General features: G+C 47.9%; 1 protein-coding gene across 4 annotated transcripts; it reads right to left on the reverse strand.

Annotated features, from left to right (window-relative positions):
* Positions 1 to 120: 120 nt before the first annotated feature.
* Positions 121 to 14,466, reverse strand: LOC311112878 (anaphase-promoting complex subunit 10). 4 transcript variants are annotated; one of them, XM_084156019.1, is made up of 6 exons: positions 14,323 to 14,466; positions 9,489 to 9,604; positions 5,013 to 5,103; positions 4,436 to 4,556; positions 888 to 958; positions 121 to 782 (listed from the first exon to the last, which is right to left on the reverse strand). In XM_084156019.1, exons 2-6 carry the CDS (start codon positions 9,601 to 9,603, stop codon positions 623 to 625), a joined length of 558 nt encoding a protein of 185 aa, XP_084012145.1. In that variant the 5' UTR covers position 9,604; positions 14,323 to 14,466; the 3' UTR covers positions 121 to 622. The 4 variants fall into 4 exon arrangements, with proteins under 4 accessions (XP_084012145.1, XP_084012146.1, XP_084012148.1 ...); XM_084156020.1 differs by lacking the exon at positions 14,323 to 14,466 and adding an exon at positions 13,953 to 14,093; XM_084156022.1 differs by lacking the exon at positions 14,323 to 14,466 and adding an exon at positions 12,873 to 12,892.
* Between the last annotated feature and the right edge of the window lie 5,026 nt (positions 14,467 to 19,492).

Here is a 19,492-nt window from a genome sequence, read left to right on the forward strand (position 1 = left end):
GTGCCTCCTGCTGGTTAAACTGTGGTATAAAAACTGATCAGACAGACCTATAGCTAGCAAAAGCACACCTATGTGGCTCAGACACAAAACACATTTAATTCAACAACAGACAGAGATACATATTCATAACATTTGACATTTATTCCCAGACAGTAGGTATAGTCACATGAGCATTAGCAACCGCTGCCCTTATAAGCTCTCATTCAAGTCTTCAATTATCATATATATCAGACAACAACCGAAAGGGAGACCATCAGACTCATTTGGAATTATCAACATCAATAACACAGAGATCGTTCACCACTTGGCACCCTATTCCCTATATAGTGCACTACTTTAGACTAGTGTCCATAGGGACTCCCGCAGAGAGTGCACTATATTGGGAATAGGGTGCCATTTGGGACGCAGTCAGAGATTGTAATACGCCGGAGGGGCTCCACGTACTCAAATGAAAAGCATTTCAGGTTAACTTGAAATTAGAATAATATTTCAATATAAAAACTTGGCATTCCAATTCCCTTATTTGTCAACACTGTACACTTAAAGGGTTCCACCCGGAACTCTGGAATGTTCTAGTCGGAACCCTGAGAGGTTCCACCCAGAACCCCCGGAGCCCTCAGTGTCATCTGATGGTGCGGTACATCATGAAGTCGACCGTGGTGCATCTTGGGAACTTGCCGATGGAGCTCTCCTCGACGGGAGTGTACACCTTGATCTGTCTCATGTGTGTGTCTCTGCCGTTCTGGTGGTTGGCTAATACAGCTATTTGGATCATGAACGTCCTGATGAATAAATAAGAAATATATACATAGAATTTAACATATAGAATATACATTTTCAAAAGCAATGTATTTGAGACGCCTTTCAAAACAACAAATATAATCTACCTGATGGGGTTGTTGACTGTGTCCAGAAGGGGGATGTGAATCCAACCACTAGGTTCTACCATCTCTAACTGCTGCAGGGGAGAAGAGAGGAGGAGGAGGAGGGGGAGGAGGAGGAGGAGGAGGAGGAGGAGGGGGAGGGTGAGGAGGAGGAGGGGGGTAAGAGTGAGGAGGAGGAGGAGGAGGAGGAGGGGGAGGGTGAGGAGGAGGAGGGGGGTAAGAGTGAGGAGGAGGAGGAGGGGGAGGGTGAGGAGGAGGAGGGGGGGTAAGAGTGAGGAGGAGGAGATACAAGTAAAAATGCTATCTTCGTAATAACTAGGGGTGTAACGGTTTGGTACGTATTGCTGTTTTGGGGTCACTGTTCGGTTACGGTTACAGCAGCTAAATGAAATGCCAACAGTTACTCTAGTTAATTTTTGTTTATTTGGCTAAATACGCAAACTTAAAAACGCACCCTATTTGTGGCCCAAGTCCAGTTTCTGTGACATCATTCACAATGTTCCTGGCATTGTCTGTTGTGACATCATTGTCTGTTGTGACATCATTGTCTGTTGTGACATCATTGTCTGTTGTGACATCATTGTCTGTTGTGACATCATTCACAATGTTCCTGGCATTGTCTGTTGTGACATCATTGTCTGTTGTGACATCATTGTCTGTTGTGACAACATTGTCTGTTGTGACATCATTCACAATGTTCCTGGCATTGTCCTGCTGTGACATCATTGTCTGCTGTGACATCATTGTCTGCTGTGACATCATTGTCTGCTGTGACATCATTGTCTGCTGTGACAGGGATTGTTAAGTAGAAGTCTAAAACTTGGACCCGTTCAGAAATGGACCCCGGGGCTTTCCCACCCGGACAAATATGCATAAATTTTTTTTTCAATATAGAGACCCGTTCCGAACGGACCCGAGGACGACCAGTTCCGTATAGACCTGGTCGGATCCGAGTGAGGGAAGTAGCAGAAAAGCCCATTTGTAAGCTACTTTATTAACCTGATACAGCTACTTTATTAACCAGACACGATACAGCTACTTTATTAACCTGATACAGCTACTTTATTAACCAGACCTGATACAGCTACTTTATTAACCTGATACAGCTACTTTATTAACCTGATACAGCTACTTTATTAACCTGATACAGCTACTTTATTAACCTGATACAGCTACTTTATTAACCTGATCCAGCTACTTTATTAACCTGATCCAGCTACTTTATTAACCTGATCCAGCTACTTTATTAACCTGATCCAGCTACTTTATTAACCTGATCCAGCTACTTTATTAACCTGATCCAGCTACTTTATTAACCTGATCCAGCTACTTTATTAACCTGATACAGCTACTTTATTAACCTGATACAGCGCGAGGGAGAGCAAGCGGAGGAGGGGCCTTGAGAGGGAGAGGAGGCGGAGGAGGGGCCTTGAGAGGGAGATCAGGCGGAGGAGGGCCTTGAGAGGGAGAGGAGGCGGAGGTGGGGCCTTGAGAGGGAGAGCAAGTGGAGGAGGGGCCTTGAGAGGGAGAGCAGGCGGAGGAGGGGCCTTGAGAGGGAGAGCAAGCGGAGGAGGGGCCTTGAGAGGGAGAGCAAGCGGAGGAGGGGCCTTGAGAGGGAGAGCAGGCGGAGGAGGGGCCTTGAGAGGGAGAGCAGGCGGAGGAGGGGCCTTGAGAGGGAGAGCAAGCGGAGGAGGGGCCTTGAGAGGGAGAGCAAGCGGAGGAGGGGCCTTGAGAGGGAGAGCAAGCGGAGGAGGGGCCTTGCGACAAGGAGGAGGGGGGGAGAGACAGCAACCAACCATAACAAGCAGACTCGCACTAGAACACTAACTTCTAGCTTGTCATAGCTAGGTTATTTATCATCCAATAGGATTATTTAGTAGTATTTTGTCGACTGCATCAAACCCAGAGAAGCTAGTTGGCTATGATAGCTAGCTACCCAGCTAGGCTAATTGAGCATGTGCTTTCTTCCTGTCCTACAGTTACAAATAACACCACCTCCATTTAGATGATTAAATAGCAGCCTAGCTGTTGACTCTTGGTCATGGTACCATATATACTCATTTCACGTTTAATTCAATCTCCCATTGATTAGATCATCTCCTAATTTGCTTTGCCACACAGGAACTGTAGTGGCGCTGTGGTGACTTGTGATTGGCCGACAACAACAAGCTACACACGCCACTCTGTTCTCATTGCGCCGTGGAGAACATACTGTTAACGTTTTACCCACAACTCTCTGTCCATCGCCGATGTAGTCCACCGTGAAAATGTTCCCAAACTGGAGATTTAAACGATGATGAAGGATTATATTATTATTATATTGATTATAACGTGCCCATTGGCACAGCCGACAATGTTTTCCAGCTCTGCTTTACTAACGAGGCAACGGCCTCCAACGCAGCGTTTACTAACGAGGCAACGGCCTCCAACGCAGCGTTTACTAACGAGGCAACGGCCTCCAACGCAGCGTTTACTAACGAGGCAACGGCCTCCAACGCAGCGTTTACTAACGAGGCAACGGCCCTCCAACGCAGCGTTTACTAACGAGGCAACGGCCTCCAACGCAGCGTTTACTAACGAGGCAACGGCCTCCAACGCAGCGTTTACTAACGAGGCAACGGCCTCCAACGCAGCGTTTACTAACGAGGCAAACGGCCTCCAACGCAGCGTTTACTAACGAGGCAACGGCCTCCAACGCAGCGTTTACTAACGAGGCAACGGCCTCCAACGCAGCGTTTACTAACGAGGCAACGGCCTCCAACGCAACGTTTACTAACGAGGCAACGGCCTCCAACGCAGCGTTTACTAACGAGGCAACGGCCTCCAACGCAGCGTTTACTAACGAGGCAACGGCCTCCAACGCAGCGTTTACTAACGAGGCAACGGCCTCCAACGCAGCGTTTACTAACGAGGCAACGGCCTACAACGCAGCGTTTACTAACGAGGCAACGGCCTCCAACGCAGCGTTTACTAACGAGGCAACGGCCTCCAACGCAGCGTTTACTAACGAGGCAACGGCCTCCAACGCAGCGTTTACTAACGAGGCAACGGCCTCCAACGCAGCGTTTACTAACGAGGCAACGGCCTACAACGCAGCGTTTACTAACGAGGCAACGGCCTCCAACGCAGCGTTTACTAACGAGGCAACGGCCTCCAACGCAGCGTTTACTAACGAGGCAACGGCCTCCAACGCAGCGTTTACTAACGAGGCAACGGCCTCCAACGCAGCGTTTACTAACGAGGCAACGGCCTCCAACGCAGCGTTTACTAACGAGGCAACGGCCTCCAACGCAGCGTTTACTAACGAGGCAACGGCCTCCAACGCAGCGTTTACTAACGAGGCAACGGCCTACAACGCAGCGTTACTAACGAGGCAACGGCCTACAACTCAGCGTAGGCATAGTAGTTCTATTTGTTGTATTCATTCAGGTTCGTAGTGCGGAACAAACCGAGGTCCCGTACCGAAGACGTGTACCATCACAGCCCTTAGTGATAACAGTCATAACATGTTATTGATACACACTGACACAATATAACTTCAAAGTTCTTACTCTGATCTCCTGCAGGTTGTGGAAGTTGTTTCCTACCCTGACAGAGATCTTACTGGGGGTGTAGCTCTCATCTGACTTGTAGTCTGCATAGATACACAACATCTTCACTGTAGTCTTCCTCCTGGGGTGGGAAGGAGGGTAAGGGTTAGATCTCATCTGACTTGTAGTCTGCATAGATACACAACATCTTCACTGTAGTCTTCCCCCTGGGGTGAGAAGGAGGGAAGGAGGGAAGGAAGGAAGGAAGGAAGGAAGGAAGGAAGGTAGGTGTCTTTCTCCTGGGGAGAGAAGGAGGGAAGAATGATGTTGGAGATGCCTTCATTGAGATCCTGATTGACTGATTCAGTCACAGGCAGGCAGACAGGCAGGCAGACAGGCAGACAGACAGGCAGGGGCAGACAGACAGGCAGACAGGGGCAGACAGACAGACAGGCAGACAGCTGGGCATACAGACAGACAGGGGCAGACAGACAGACAGGCAGACAGGGGCATACAGACAGACAGGGGCAGACAGATGGACATACAGACAGGCAGGCAGGCAGGCAGGCAGGCAGGCAGGCAGGCAGGAAGACTGTACCTGAACTGGATGTTGACTAGGTGCGGCTGGGATCCATCAGACTGCCAGTATGTCTCCAGGTTATCATCTCTCAGCTGGTCCACACCAAAACCTAGAGAGGGAGAGGGATAGGGGGACAGAGACACTGTATGAGTTCACCAGTCAGCAGAGGAGGAGAGAGAGAGAACGCCAGGGTTGTGTTCATCAGAGAGGAGGAGAGAGAGAACGCCAGGGTTGTGTTCATCAGAGAGGAGGAGAGAGAGAGAACGCCAGGGTTGTGTTCATCAGAGAGGAGGAGAGAGAGAGAACGCCAGGGTTGTGTTCATCAGAGAGGAGGAGAGAGAGAGAGAACCCCAGGGTTGTGTTCATCAGAGAGGAGGAGAGAGAGAGAACGCCAGGGTTGTGTTCATCAGAGAGGAGGAGAGAGAGAGAACGCCAGGGTTGTGTTCATCAGAGAGGAGGAGAGAGAGAGAACGCCAGGGTTGTGTTCATCAGAGAGGAGGAGAGAGAGAGAGAACCCCAGGGTTGTGTTCATCAGAGAGGAGGAGAGAGAGAGAACGCCAGGGTTGTGTTCATCAGAGAGGAGGAGAGAGAGAGAACGCCAGGGTTGTGTTCATCAGAGAGGAGGAGAGAGAGAGAACGCCAGGGTTGTGTTCATCAGAGAGGAGGAGAGAGAGAGAACGCCAGGGTTGTGTTCATCAGAGAGGAGGAGAGAGAGAGAACGCCAGGGTTGTGTTCATCAGAGAGGAGGAGAGAGAGAGAACGCCAGGGTTGTGTTCATCAGAGAGGAGGAGAGAGAGAGAACGCCAGGGTTGTGTTCATCAGAGAGGAGGAGAGAGAGAACGCCAGGGTTGTGTTCATCAGAGCGGAGGAGAGAGAGAGAACGCCAGGGTTGTGTTCATCAGAGAGGAGGAGAGAGAGAGAACGCCAGGGTTGTGTTCATCAGAGAGGAGGAGAGAGAGAGAACACCAGGGTTGTGTTCATCAGAGAGGAGGAGAGAGAGAGAACGCCAGGGTTGTGTTCATCAGAGAGGAGGAGAGAGAGAGAACGCCAGGGTTGTGTTCATCAGAGAGGAGGAGAGAGAGAGAACCCCAGGGTTGTGTTCATCAGAGAGGAGGAGAGAGAGAGAGAACGCCAGGGTTGTGTTCATCAGAGAGGAGGAGAGAGAGAGAATGCCAGGGTTGTGTTCATCAGAGAGGAGGAGAGAGAGAGAACCCCAGGGTTGTGTTCATCAGAGAGGAGGAGAGAGAGAACGCCAGGGTTGTGTTCATCAGAGAGGAGGAGAGAGAGAGAACGCCAGGGTTGTGTTCATCAGAGAGGAGGAGAGAGAGAGAACGCCAGGGTTGTGTTCATCAGAGAGGAGGAGAGAGAGAGAACGCCAGGGTTGTGTTCATCAGAGAGGAGGAGAGAGAGAGAACGCCAGGGTTGTGTTCATCAGAGAGGAGGAGAGAGAGAACCCCAGGGTTGTGTTCATCAGAGAGGAGGAGAGAGAGAGAACGCCAGGGTTGTGTTCATCAGAGAGGAGGAGAGAGAGAGAACGCCAGGGTTGTGTTCATCAGAGAGGAGGAGAGAGAGAGAGAACGCCAGGGTTGTGTTCATCAGAGAGGAGGAGAGAGAGAGAACGCCAGGGTTGTGTTCATCAGAGAGGAGGAGAGAGAGAGAGAACGCCAGGGTTGTGTTCATCAGAGAGGAGGAGAGAGAGAGAGAACGCCAGGGTTGTGTTCATCAGAGAGGAGGAGAGAGAGAGAACGCCAGGGTTGTGTTCATCAGAGAGGAGGAGAGAGAGAGAACGCCAGGGTTGTGTTCATCAGAGAGGAGGAGAGAGAGAACGCCAGGGTTGTGTTCATCAGAGAGGAGGAGAGAGAGAGAACGCCAGGGTTGTGTTCATCAGAGAGGAGGAGTGAGAGAACGCCAGGGTTGTGTTCATCAGAGAGGAGGAGAGAGAGAGAACCCCAGGGTTGTGTTCATCAGAGAGGAGGAGAGAGAGAGAACGCCAGGGTTGTGTTCATCAGAGAGGAGGAGAGAGAGAACGCCAGGGTTGTGTTCATCAGAGAGGAGGAGAGAGAGAGAACGCCAGGGTTGTGTTCATCAGAGAGGAGGAGAGAGAGAGAACGCCAGGGTTGTGTTCATCAGAGAGGAGGAGAGAGAGAGAACGCCAGGGTTGTGTTCATCAGAGAGGAGGAGAGAGAGAGAACGCCAGGGTTGTGTTCATCAGAGAGGAGGAGAGAGAGAGAACGCCAGGGTTGTGTTCATCAGAGAGGAGGAGAGAGAGAGAACGCCAGGGTTGTGTTCATCAGAGAGGAGGAGAGAGAGAGAACGCCAGGGTTGTGTTCATCAGAGAGGAGGAGAGAGAGAGAACGCCAGGGTTGTGTTCATAAGAGAGGAGGAGAGAGAGAGAACGCCAGGGTTGTGTTCATCAGAGAGGAGGAGAGAGAGAGAACGCCAGGGTTGTGTTCATCAGAGAGGAGGAGAGAGAGAGAACGCCAGGGTTGTGTTCATCAGAGAGGAGGAGAGAGAGAGAGAACGCCAGGGTTGTGTTCATCAGAGAGAAGGAGAGAGAACGCCAGGGTTGTGTTCATCAGAGAGGAGGAGAGAGAGAGAACGCCGGGGTTGTGTTCATCAGAGAGGAGGAGAGAGAGAGAACGCCAGGGTTGTGTTCATCAGAGAGGAGGAGAGAGAGAGAACGCCAGGGTTGTGTTCATCAGAGAGGAGGAGAGAGAGAGAACGCCAGGGTTGTGTTCATCAGAGAGGAGGAGAGAGAGAGAACGCCAGGGTTGTGTTCATCAGAGAGGAGGAGAGAGAGAGAACGCCAGGGTTGTGTTCATCAGAGAGGAGGAGAGAGAGAACGCCAGGGTTGTGTTCATCAGAGAGGAGGAGAGAGAGAGAACGCCAGGGTTGTGTTCATCAGAGAGGAGGAGAGAGAGAGAGAACGCCAGGGTTGTGTTCATCAGAGAGGAGGAGAGAGAGAGAGAACGCCAGGGTTGTGTTCATCAGAGAGAAGGAGAGAGAGAGAACGCCAGGGTTGTGTTCATCAGAGAGGAGGAGAGAGAGAGAACGCCAGGGTTGTGTTCATCAGAGAGGAGGAGAGAGAGAACGCCAGGGTTGTGTTCATCAGAGAGGAGGAGAGAGAGAGAACGCCAGGGTTGTGTTCATCAGAGAGGAGGAGAGAGAGAGAACGCCAGGGTTGTGTTCATCAGAGAGGAGGAGAGAGAGAGAGAACGCCAGGGTTGTGTTCATCAGAGAGAAGGAGAGAGAGAGAACGCCAGGGTTGTGTTCATCAGAGAGGAGGAGAGAGAGAGAACGCCGGGGTTGTGTTCATCAGAGAGGAGGAGAGAGAGAGAACGCCAGGGTTGTGTTCATCAGAGAGGAGGAGAGAGAGAGAACACCAGGGTTGTGTTCATCAGAGAGGAGGAGAGAGAGAGAACGCCAGGGTTGTGTTCATCAGAGAGGAGGAGAGAGAGAGAACGCCAGGGTTGTGTTCATCAGAGAGGAGGAGAGAGAGAGAACGCCAGGGTTGTGTTCATCAGAGAGGAGGAGAAAGAGAGAACGCCAGGGTTATGTTCATCAGAGAGGAGGAGAGAGAGAGAACGCCAGGGTTGTGTTCATCAGAGAGGAGGAGAGAGAGAGAACGCCAGGGTTGTGTTCATCAGAGAGGAGGAGAGAGAGAGAACGCCAGGGTTGTGTTCATCAGAGAGGAGGAGAGAGAGAGAACGCCAGGGTTGTGTTCATCAGAGAGGAGGAGAGAGAGAGAACGCCAGGGTTGTGTTCATCAGAGAGGAGGAGAGAGAGAGAACGCCAGGGTTGTGTTCATCAGAGAGGAGGAGAGAGAGAGAACCCCAGGGTTGTGTTCATCAGACAACAAACAGACTGAAACCGGGAGGTTTTGTCCATTAAGAAACTCTTGTTTACATTACCTTTGCAAAACATTTTGCTGCGGTGTTGATAGAATAATTATTAAATGACTAATTATTACACCCTGAAATTGTGTGAAATGTGTTAGAATGTGTGAGTGTAGGACCAGTAAAGACTATGACATTGAGCTACTATTTAGCAATGTGAGTAAGAGTTAGACCAGACAACAAAGGACAAGGAGAACTGTCTACAGACAACTGAGAAACCAAGATAAAGAGGCCTCCCAATTTAGGGAGGAGAGAGACTTTTAGGCTTTTTAAGGAGTATGAAACATGGTGCAGAATATTGTGAGGACGGCGATAACTTAAGGAATGCAGCCTATGATAAGAACGTGTGTGTGTGACCTGATGGTCAGGAGAGCAGAGGAAAACAGCCTGCCTAAAGAGGGGAGGGATTTTTGTATGACGTGTGAGTATAAAAGACGGACTTGTGAAATTGTGATAACAGAATTCTCAATGAATAAACATCTCTGACTATGCGGACCGGGACTCTGGCCGTTACTTGATCCACAGAGACACTGAAATAGTTTGTTAAATAATTCTCATAACAGGTGTGCACTAATGAATAGAACCCAACTGAACTCACCTGGTTTACATGAAGACAGAGACCACACAGCCTGAGAGCCGATCTCCCGGACTGTCCCGGTCCTCTCCAGCTGCTTGGGGTCAGAGCCCGGCGGGGTCTTACTGGGGGTCGCCATGCTGCACAACACAGGAAGGGAGCACAACCACAGAAATTAGAATGAATTACATTAGTGTACCCACGAGGGTGCAGTCCAACTGCTGTTGTCTGATAGGACGATGATGGCGGCGCTGACAGACTCCTGCTAGACTTGGCTTTACGCCGTTAATTATTGCTTTGTTTTCTCCGAACGTTCACGCCATCATTTCCTACGACTTACGCTAAAACCTTTATTCTATTCGTGTTCTTCTCTTCACTTATTTCTTATTGTTGTTGCAGTGTCGAGAACGAACCTGCAAGGAAGCATTTGGTTGAGCAGTGTAAGAAACTTGATGGGCTACGCCCCTTCTAGTAATTATATTCTATGATGGTGGCCATCTTACTGGGGGGGTGTCCATGCCAGACCGCCACACCATCTTACTGGGGGGTGTCCATGCCAGACCGCCACACCATCTTACTGGGGGGTCTCCATGCCAGACCACCACACCATCTTACTGGGGGGTGTCCATGCCAGACCGCCACACCATCTTACTGGGGGGTGTCCATGCCAGACCGCCACACCATCTTACTGGGGGGTGTCCATGCCAGACCGCCACACCATCTTACTGGGGGGTGTCCATGCCAGACCGCCACACCATCTTACTGGGGGATTATTGACGTTTCTAAATGTTAAAACACAGCGTTTCGATTGTAGTTCACATGAGTCAGTCGTTGGGGAACTGTAGGGAGAAGGCAGAATGTCTGCCAACGGTAGGGAGAAGGCAGAATGTCTGCCAGGGAGAAGGCAGAATGTCTGCCAACGGTAGGGAGAAGGCAGAATGTCTGCCAGGGAGAAGGCAGAATGTCTGCCAACGGTAGGGAGAAGGCAGAATGTCTGCCAGGGAGAAGGCAGAATGTCTGCCAGGGAGAAGGCAGAATGTCTGCCAGGGAGAAGGCAGAATGTCTGCCAACTGTAGGGAGAAGGCAGAATGTCTGCCAGGGAGAAGGCAGAATGTCTGCCAACGGTAGGGAGAAGGCAGAATGTCTGCCAGGGAGAAGGCAGAATGTCTGCCAACGGTAGGGAGAAGGCAGAATGTCTGCCAGGGAGAAGGCAGAATGTCTGCCAACGGTAGGGAGAAGGCAGAATGTCTGCCAGGGAGAAGGCAGAATGTCTGCCAGGGAGAAGGCAGAATGTCTGCCAACGGTAGGGAGAAGGCAGAATGTCTGCCAGGGAGAAGGCAGAATGTCTGCCAACGGTAGGGAGAAGGCAGAATGTCTGCCAACGGTAGGGAGAAGGCAGAATGTCTGCCAGGGAGAAGGCAGAATGTCTGCCAACGGTAGGGAGAAGGCAGAATGTCTGCCAACGGTAGGGAGAAGGCAGAATGTCTGCCAGGGAGAAGGCAGAATGTCTGCCAACGGTAGGGAGAAGGCAGAATGTCTGCCAGGGAGAAGGCAGAATGTCTGCCAGGGAGAAGGCAGAATGTCTGCCAGGGAGAAGGCAGAATGTCTGCCAGGGAGAAGGCAGAATGTCTGCCAGGGAGAAGGCAGAATGTCTGCCAACGGTAGGGAGAAGGCAGAATGTCTGCCAACGGTAGGGAGAAGGCAGAATGTCTGCCAGGGAGAAGGCAGAATGTCTGCCAGGGAGAAGGCAGAATGTCTGCCAACTGTAGGGAGAAGGCAGAATGTCTGCCAACGGTAGGGAGAAGGCAGAATGTCTGCCAGGGAGAAGGCAGAATGTCTGCCAACGGTAGGGAGAAGGCAGAATGTCTGCCAGGGAGAAGGCAGAATGTCTGCCAACGGTAGGGAGAAGGCAGAATGTCTGCCAGGGAGAAGGCAGAATGTCTGCCAGGGAGAAGGCAGAATGTCTGCCAACTGTAGGGAGAAGGCAGAATGTCTGCCAGGGAGAAGGCAGAATGTCTGCCAGGGAGAAGGCAGAATGTCTGCCAGGGAGAAGGCAGAATGTCTGCCAACTGTAGGGAGAAGGCAGAATGGCGCCTTGAGTTTAAGAGCTAGACAAACACAGGTCATCTACAGCAGAGGTGCATAAATGCAATGTACCACAACACAGGATCACCACACTGCTCAACACAGGATCACCACACTGCTCAACCCAGGATCACCACACTGCTCAACCCAGGATCACCACACTGCTCAACCCAGGATCACCACACTGCTCAACCCAGGATCACCACACTGCTCAACCCAGGATCACCACACTGCTCAACCCAGGATCACCACACTGCTCAACCCAGGATCACCACACTGCTCAACCCAGGATCACCACACTGCTCAACCCAGGATCACCACACTGCTCAACCCAGGATCACCACACTGCTCAACCCAGGATCACCACACTGCTCAACCCAGGATCACCACACTGCTCAACCCAGGATCACCACACTGCTCAACACAGGATCACCACACTGCTCAACCCAGGATCACCACACTGCTCAACCCAGGATCACCACACTGCTCAACACAGGATCACCACACTGCTCAACCCAGGATCACCACACTGCTCAACCCAGGATCACCACACTGCTCAACACAGGATCACCACACTGCTCAACATAGGATCACCACACAGCTCTAGATGATGTTGTAGGCTTTGATCACATCGGTCTCAGTCACGTAGCTACAGCAGAGGTATGGAGGTAAATCATGGACGCAATGATTTGGAGCTTGTAGAATATATTTATAGTTGTAAACACAAATTTGCAAGTGTGTAACTGATGAGTTGTGAACATGAAATAATAAAATATGTAGTTGTAATTGCATTCGCAAACTTGTAACTTAATATTTGCGAGCAATAATTGCATTTGTACACCTGCGCATGTCAATTTTGCGCACTCAGACTTTTGGCAGTGCTTTAGCGCCCTACCATGACAAAAAGATTGGTAGATGTTGCAAACAAGGAGAAAGAGAGAGGAGCTCTTGGAGGTGGGACCTGTTTCTTCTAACCAATCAGATGAGATTTTCATATACCAGTATAGCTCACATGGGCCGTGTTGTCTGGCGCAAACACCTGTCAATCACGACTTGATTACAAGGTTACTGCTTGCACAATGTCCACCATAGAAGCCCAGCTGTCATGGCGGGTAAGTTTAAATGTCTTTCTTTTATGGCTAGGTAACAAGCTTTTTTCTTCTTTGTAATACGTTTTTGGAAGATAACTAACGTTGTAGTCTGATGCTAGCTACCGAAAACGATTTGGTAAAGTTATTTTGTAAACTATTTTTAAGCTAACTAGCTAGATTCTGTGTGGATCCATAGCTAGCTAGCATAATCATTAGAAAATAAATAATTTACCTGCGAAGACCTAGCAACTGAAATAAATCCCATGATTTATTGATCACCCAGTTCGATCTGGAGTTTTAGTAGAAGCACGACTGAAGGGTAGAAAATAATGTATTTAGCTTTGACATTGGCTGCATTCTGTGAATCTGTAGCTACTGCCCTTTGATTAATGTAAAACCCTATCTAAACCATTTACAAATGGTCTGTACCCCCTCTCCAGGCTACAATCCACTCCCAGTTAGGCGGGGTCGTGCTTCTACTAAAACTCCAGATCGAACTGGGTGATCAATAAATCTTGGGATTTATCTCAGTTGCTAGGTCTTCGCAGGTAAATGATTACTTTTCTAATGATTATGCTAGCTAGCTATGGATCCACACAGAATCTAGCTCGCAAAATACTTCGCTAAATAACTTTACCAAATCAATTTCGGTAGCTAGCATCAGACTACAACGTTAGAGTTAGCTTCCAAAAACGTATTACAAAGAAGAAGAAAGCTTGTTACCTAGCCATAAAAGAAAGACATTTAAAGTTACCCACCATGACAGCTGGGATTATATAGTGGACACGGCGCAAGCCGTAACCCACGTCGTGATTGACAGGTGGTTCTGCCAGACATCACGGCCCATGGGAGCTGTCACCAACCAACCAGTGTAGAGTATACTGGTCTATGAAAATCTCATCTGATTGGTTAGAAGAAACAGGTCCCACCAAGCGCTCCTGGCTCTCTTTCTCCTTGTTTGCAACATCTACCAATCTTTTTTTGTCATGGTAGTGACATGAGCAGGTGTACAGATGCAATTATTGCTCGCAAATATGACGTTTGCGAATGCGATTAGAACTACAAATTTCATATTTTTCATATTCACAACTCATCAGTTACACGTTTGAGAATGTGTTTACAAGTAAGAAATATATTCTACAAGATCAAACCATTATGTCAAAAGATTTACCTGCATATTAAAAATGTGCCACACTATTTTGCGAGTCCACAATATTTGGATCTGTTAGTTTGTGCTGCCTTGTTAACTCGTCATTGTCACGCTAAACAACATGTGACATTTACAGTTCTTTCCGAAAATATAATGACCTACCTTTTTCATTCAAAAACAGCCCTTATGGCGTGACATTGTGTATCGCAATGCAGTGACCTGGATTCGAACCGGTGTTTGTGCGGCCACAACGCAAAATACTAATGATATGATCACGGCGAGATACCAGGGCTGATGGGTACAAGGAGAGAGCAGGGGCTTTTCAATTCAAGCCTGAAGTGACGTGCACTAGTAGTATACACAATACAGTATCGATTACCATAGGAGTTGCCAACTTGACAATGACAAGTCTCACGTCGATAACCCTTTTCGCATCTCTATCGAGTTAGCTAGCTATGTTAACAGTCATGCAAATCCATTTGTGCCAGAGACAAGGAACATTAACTTTCTTATACACAGTAAGTTATATTACCTTACTCCGATGTCGTGGTTTTCCTCGTCGTTTTAAGTGATCGTAGATAGCATCGTTTAATGAAATATTAAATAACTGTTGTTTGTTTTGCTACTTCGAATCTCCCACTTCTCGCTCCCGGTTTGGTCGCATGTTGATGACGACACGGGAAGTGGAGGCCCTTCTGTCGCACAACATAATGCGTAGGCCTTTCTCGCACAACCTTCCCTTCCGGCTTCTCTCCTAGATAGAACGAAAGAGCATTTACGCACTCTCTTTTTCTCTGGCTTTCTTTCTCTTCTCTCGTCGCATCTTTCTCTCCCTAGTAATGAAGCTGTAACGTTAGACCTAGACACTGATCTAGGGACAGTTATTCTCCCCTATGGTGAAGGTTAGGGCGTGGGGGGCACACTGATCCTAGATCTGTGCCTAATGGTAGTTCTCAAACGTCCTGTTATGCATTTTACATACATTGTAAAACATACATTGGTGTTAAAGTCCATAAATGAACCGAAGGGGGAAACTGAACGCCTTACAAAACTCCTTGTTGAAGGTCGTGCCAAACAACGTGTGACATTTACAGTTCTTTCTGAAATATCATTACCTGCCTTATTCATTCGAAAATAGCCATCATGGCTTGATGTACACTGCTCAAAAAAAATAAAGGGAACACTAAAATAACATCCTAGATCTGAATGAATGAAATAATCTTATTAAATACTTGTTTCTTTACATAGTTGAATGTGCTGACAACAAAATCACACAAAAAATATCAATGGAAATCAAATTTATCAACCCCATGGAGGTCTGGATTTGGAGTCACACTCAAAATTAAAAGTGGAAAACCACACTACAGACTGATCCAACTTTGATGTAATGTCCTTAAAACAAGTCAAAATGAGGCCCAGTAGTGTGTGTGGCCTCCACGTGCCTGTATGACCTCCCTACAACGCCTGGGCATGCTCCTGATGAGGTGGCGGATGGTCTCCTGAGGGATCTCCTCCCAGACCTGGACTAAAGCATCCGCCAACTCCTGGACAGTCTGTGGTGTAACGTGGCGTTGGTGGACGGAGAGAGACATGATGTCCCAGATGTGCTCAATTGGATTCAGGTCTGGGGAACGGGCGGGCCAGTCCATAGCATCAATGCCTTCCTCTTGCAGGAACTGCTGACACACTCCAGCCACATGAGGTCTAGCATTGTCTTGCATTAGGAGGAACCCAGGGCCAACCGCACCAGCATATGGTCTCACAAGGGGTCTGAGGATCTCATCTCGGTACCTAATGGCAGTCAGGCTACCTCTGGCGAGCACATGGAGGGCTGTGCGGCCCCCCAAAGAAATGCCACCCCACACCATGACTGACCCACCACCAAACCGGTCATACTGGAGGATGTTGCAGGCAGCAGAACGTTCTCCACGGCGTCTCCAGACTCTGTCACGTCTGTCACATGTACTCAGTGTGAACCTGCTTTCATCTGTGAAGAGCACAGGGCGCCAGTGGCGAATTTGCCAATCTTGGTGTTCTCTGGCAAATGCCAAACGTCCTACACGGTGTTGGGCTGTAAGCACAACCCCCACCTGTGGACGTCGGGCCCTCATACCACCCTCATGGAGTCTGTTTCTGACCGTTTGAGCAGACACATACATTTGTGGCCTGCTGGAGGTCATTTTGCAGGGCTCTGGCAGTGCTCCTCCTGCTCCGCCTTGCACAAAGGCGGAGGTAGCGGTCTTGCTGCTGGGTTGTTGCCCTCCTACGGCCTCCTCCACGTCTCCTGATGTACTGGCCAGTCTCCTGGTAGCGCCTCCATGCTCTGGACACTATGCTGACAGACACAGCAAACCTTCTTGCCACAGCTCGCATTGATGTGCCATCCTGGATGAGCTGCACTACCTGAGCCACTTGTGTGGGTTGTAGACTCCGTCTCATGCTACCACTAGAGTGAAAGCACCGCCATCATTCAAAAGTGACCAAATCAGCCAGGAAGCATAGGAACTGAGAAGTGGTCTGTGGTCACCACCTGCAAAACCAGTCCTTTATTGGGGGTGTCTTGCTAATTGCCTATATTTTCCACCTGTTGTCTATTCCATTTGCACAACAGCATGTGACATTTATTGTCAATCAGTGTTGCTTCCTAAGTGGACAGTTTGATTTCACAGAAGTGTGATTGACTTGGAGTTACATTGTGTTGTTTAAGTGTTCCCTTTATTTTTTTGAGCAGTGTATATATATTTTTTGTCACACGTTCAGTTTTTGTATATATATATATATATATATATAACTTTAATTTGTATACATTTATTGAAAAAAAGTTACAAGTCCATCCAATACATGGAGCCACATAACTGGATGACCTAGAACCTCCCAGCTCAGTGGGACTAACTGGATGACCTAGAACCTCCCAGCTCAGTGGGACTAACTGGATGACCTAGAACCTCCCAGCTCAGTGGGACTAACTGGATGACCTAGAACCTCCCAGCGCAGTGGGACTAACTGGATGACCTAGAACCTCCCAGCTCAGTGGGACTAACTGGATGACCTAGAACCTCCCAGCTCAGTGGGACTAACTGGATGACCTAGAACCTCCCAGCTCAGTGGGACTAACTGGATCACCTAGCCCTTTCTATTCTGGTCACTTCCCAGCTCAGTGGGACTATTGAACGCATGTCTAATGCCTGCATGACCCATGAAAGTCTGATTCATTTAGTTCATAAGTTGTTATACAGGTCCTTAATTGAGGACACAGATAATTTCGAGTTCAGTTTACTTGAGTGGCCTGTGCAGTCCCCAGACCTCAAACCAATAGAGCATCTTTGAGATGAGATGGAACGGGTTGTTCGCAGCATGAATGTACGGACGTCCAATCCGCAGCAACAGTGTGATGCCATTGCGTCAGCATGGACCAACATTCCTGTGGAAGGTTTCCGACACCTTGTAGAATGCCCCGAAGAATTCTGGCTGTTCTGGAGACAAGGGGGGGGGGGGTCCCCGACCCGGTACTAGATGGGTGTACCTAATAAGCTGGCCGGTGAGTGTATGTGGCATACTGACCTGCCACAATAGAATGTTATTTTTCCTGTTTTATAAAATAATACCACAACATAACTACAACCCAACTACAGAACAGCTTTTGAAACATTACTATGTTGCTATGGAAATTCAACCTTCACTCCAAGAGTTACTATAATAGTGAGAGGAGGAAGGCTAGCCTGGAACCCAAGCTGACATGCTTCATAACACGGGTCAGACTTTTCCAAATCTAAAAACTGACCCTTACCTTAACCAAACCCTTAAAACTAATTTTTTATCAATTCTGAAATTAAATATCAGTTTGCACATCTGAAAAGTCGCTTGAGTCTCTCCCTCATAACACAGCGTATAATAATAAATTACAGTCCTCTTAACTTTTCATAGAACCTCAAAACGCTTCAAGAGCAAAACAAACAAGCAAAATATGAACGGATATATAGGTAAAACGAATAGATGGCAAGTCTTTGAAAAGCTGCATCCTCCGAAGAAGGAGGAGAGGTTCACGGCTTGAGCGGAGGGAGTTGGACAGGGGATGATATGGTGATGATCCTGTAAAGCAAATCATATCAGGTTATATTCCAGGCACCTGTAAGGCAAATCATATCAGGTTATATTCCAGGCACCTGTAAGGCAAATCATATCAGGTTATATTCCAGGCACCTGTAAGGCAAATCATATCAGGTTATATTCCAGGCACTTGTAAGGCAAATCATATCAGGTTTTATTCCGGGCACTTGTAAGGCAAATCTGGGCAAATCATATCAGGTTATATTGCGTGCACTGTAAGAGAAGGCGCTGAAACGGAAAGAATAAGGTCTACAAAATACAGCATAGATTCACCTGCCACCGCCCAAAGGAAGAAAATATAAAAAGTGTACGAAGTCAACAGCAGCAGTAGTATTTGTTATTGCGATGGTGAGGGCAGCATGTCTTGATATTTGTGCATCTAACTCATTATTTAGGTATTCAGTCAGCATTATCCGTAACCATGGTAGCATCCACATTCATGTAGAAAGTGTTTAGAAACATTCTTATTTACAATAAAAAAGTGACTCCAAAATGACAATACATTTACTATTCATTTCAATAGGGCACAAAATAATCTGAAACACAACCAAAACAAAACAGCAAATGCGTCGAACAAGTTTGTAGAGTCACAATCTTGATGTAATCACTGCGTGCTATGAATATAGGACCAAATACTACATTTTTTTATTACTTTAAACACACGAGTGAATTAGTCCCGTCCACTATGTACAAAAAGGACTAATTTCTAAACGGTTCATCCGATATGGATGAAAATACCCCAAAATTAAAGCTGACAGCCTGCATTGTATCATTTCAAATCCAAAGTGGTGGATTACAGAGCCAAAACAACAGAAAAATGTGACTGTCCCAATACTTTGAGCTCACTGTATTGTGTACATACAGTGCATTCGGAAAGTATTCAGACCCTTTTTCCTTATTCTAAAATAGTTCAAATAAAACATTTTCCTCATCAATCTACACACAATACCCCATAAAGCGAAAACAGGTTTTTATAAAACATTTTGTAGATTTATTAAAAATACAATACCTTATGGGGCCCTTCTCCCCCGATTGCTCAGTTTGGCCGGGCGGCCAGCTCTAGGAAGAGTCTTGGGGGTTCCAAACTTCTTCCATTTAAGAATGATGGAGGCCACTGTGTTCTAGGGGACCTTCAATGCTGCATAAATGTTTTGGTACCCTTCTCCAGATCAGTGCCTTGACACAATCCTGTCTCGGAGCTCTACGGACAATTCCTTCGACCTCATGACTTGGTTTTTGCTCTGACATGCACTGTCAACTGTGGGACCTTATATAGACAGGTGTGTGCCTTTCCAAATCATGTCCAAATCAATTGAATTTACCAGAGGTGAACTCCAATCAAGTTGTAGAAACATCTCAAGGATGATCGATGGAAACAGGATGCACCTGAGCTCAATTTCGAGTCTCATAGCAAAGGGTCTGAATACGTTTATTTTTTTTTATATAAATTAGCAAAAAACTATAAAAAACCTGTTCGCTTTGTCATTATGGGGTATCGGGTGTAGTATTTTTATCTATTTCATCAATTTAGAACACGGTAACGTAACAAAATGTGGATAAAGTCAAGGGGTCTGAATACTTCCCAAATGAACTGT

Source organism: Coregonus lavaretus (genome assembly GCF_964263955.1).
Source record: "Coregonus lavaretus genome assembly, chromosome: 39".
NCBI lineage: Eukaryota > Metazoa > Chordata > Actinopteri > Salmoniformes > Salmonidae > Coregonus > Coregonus lavaretus.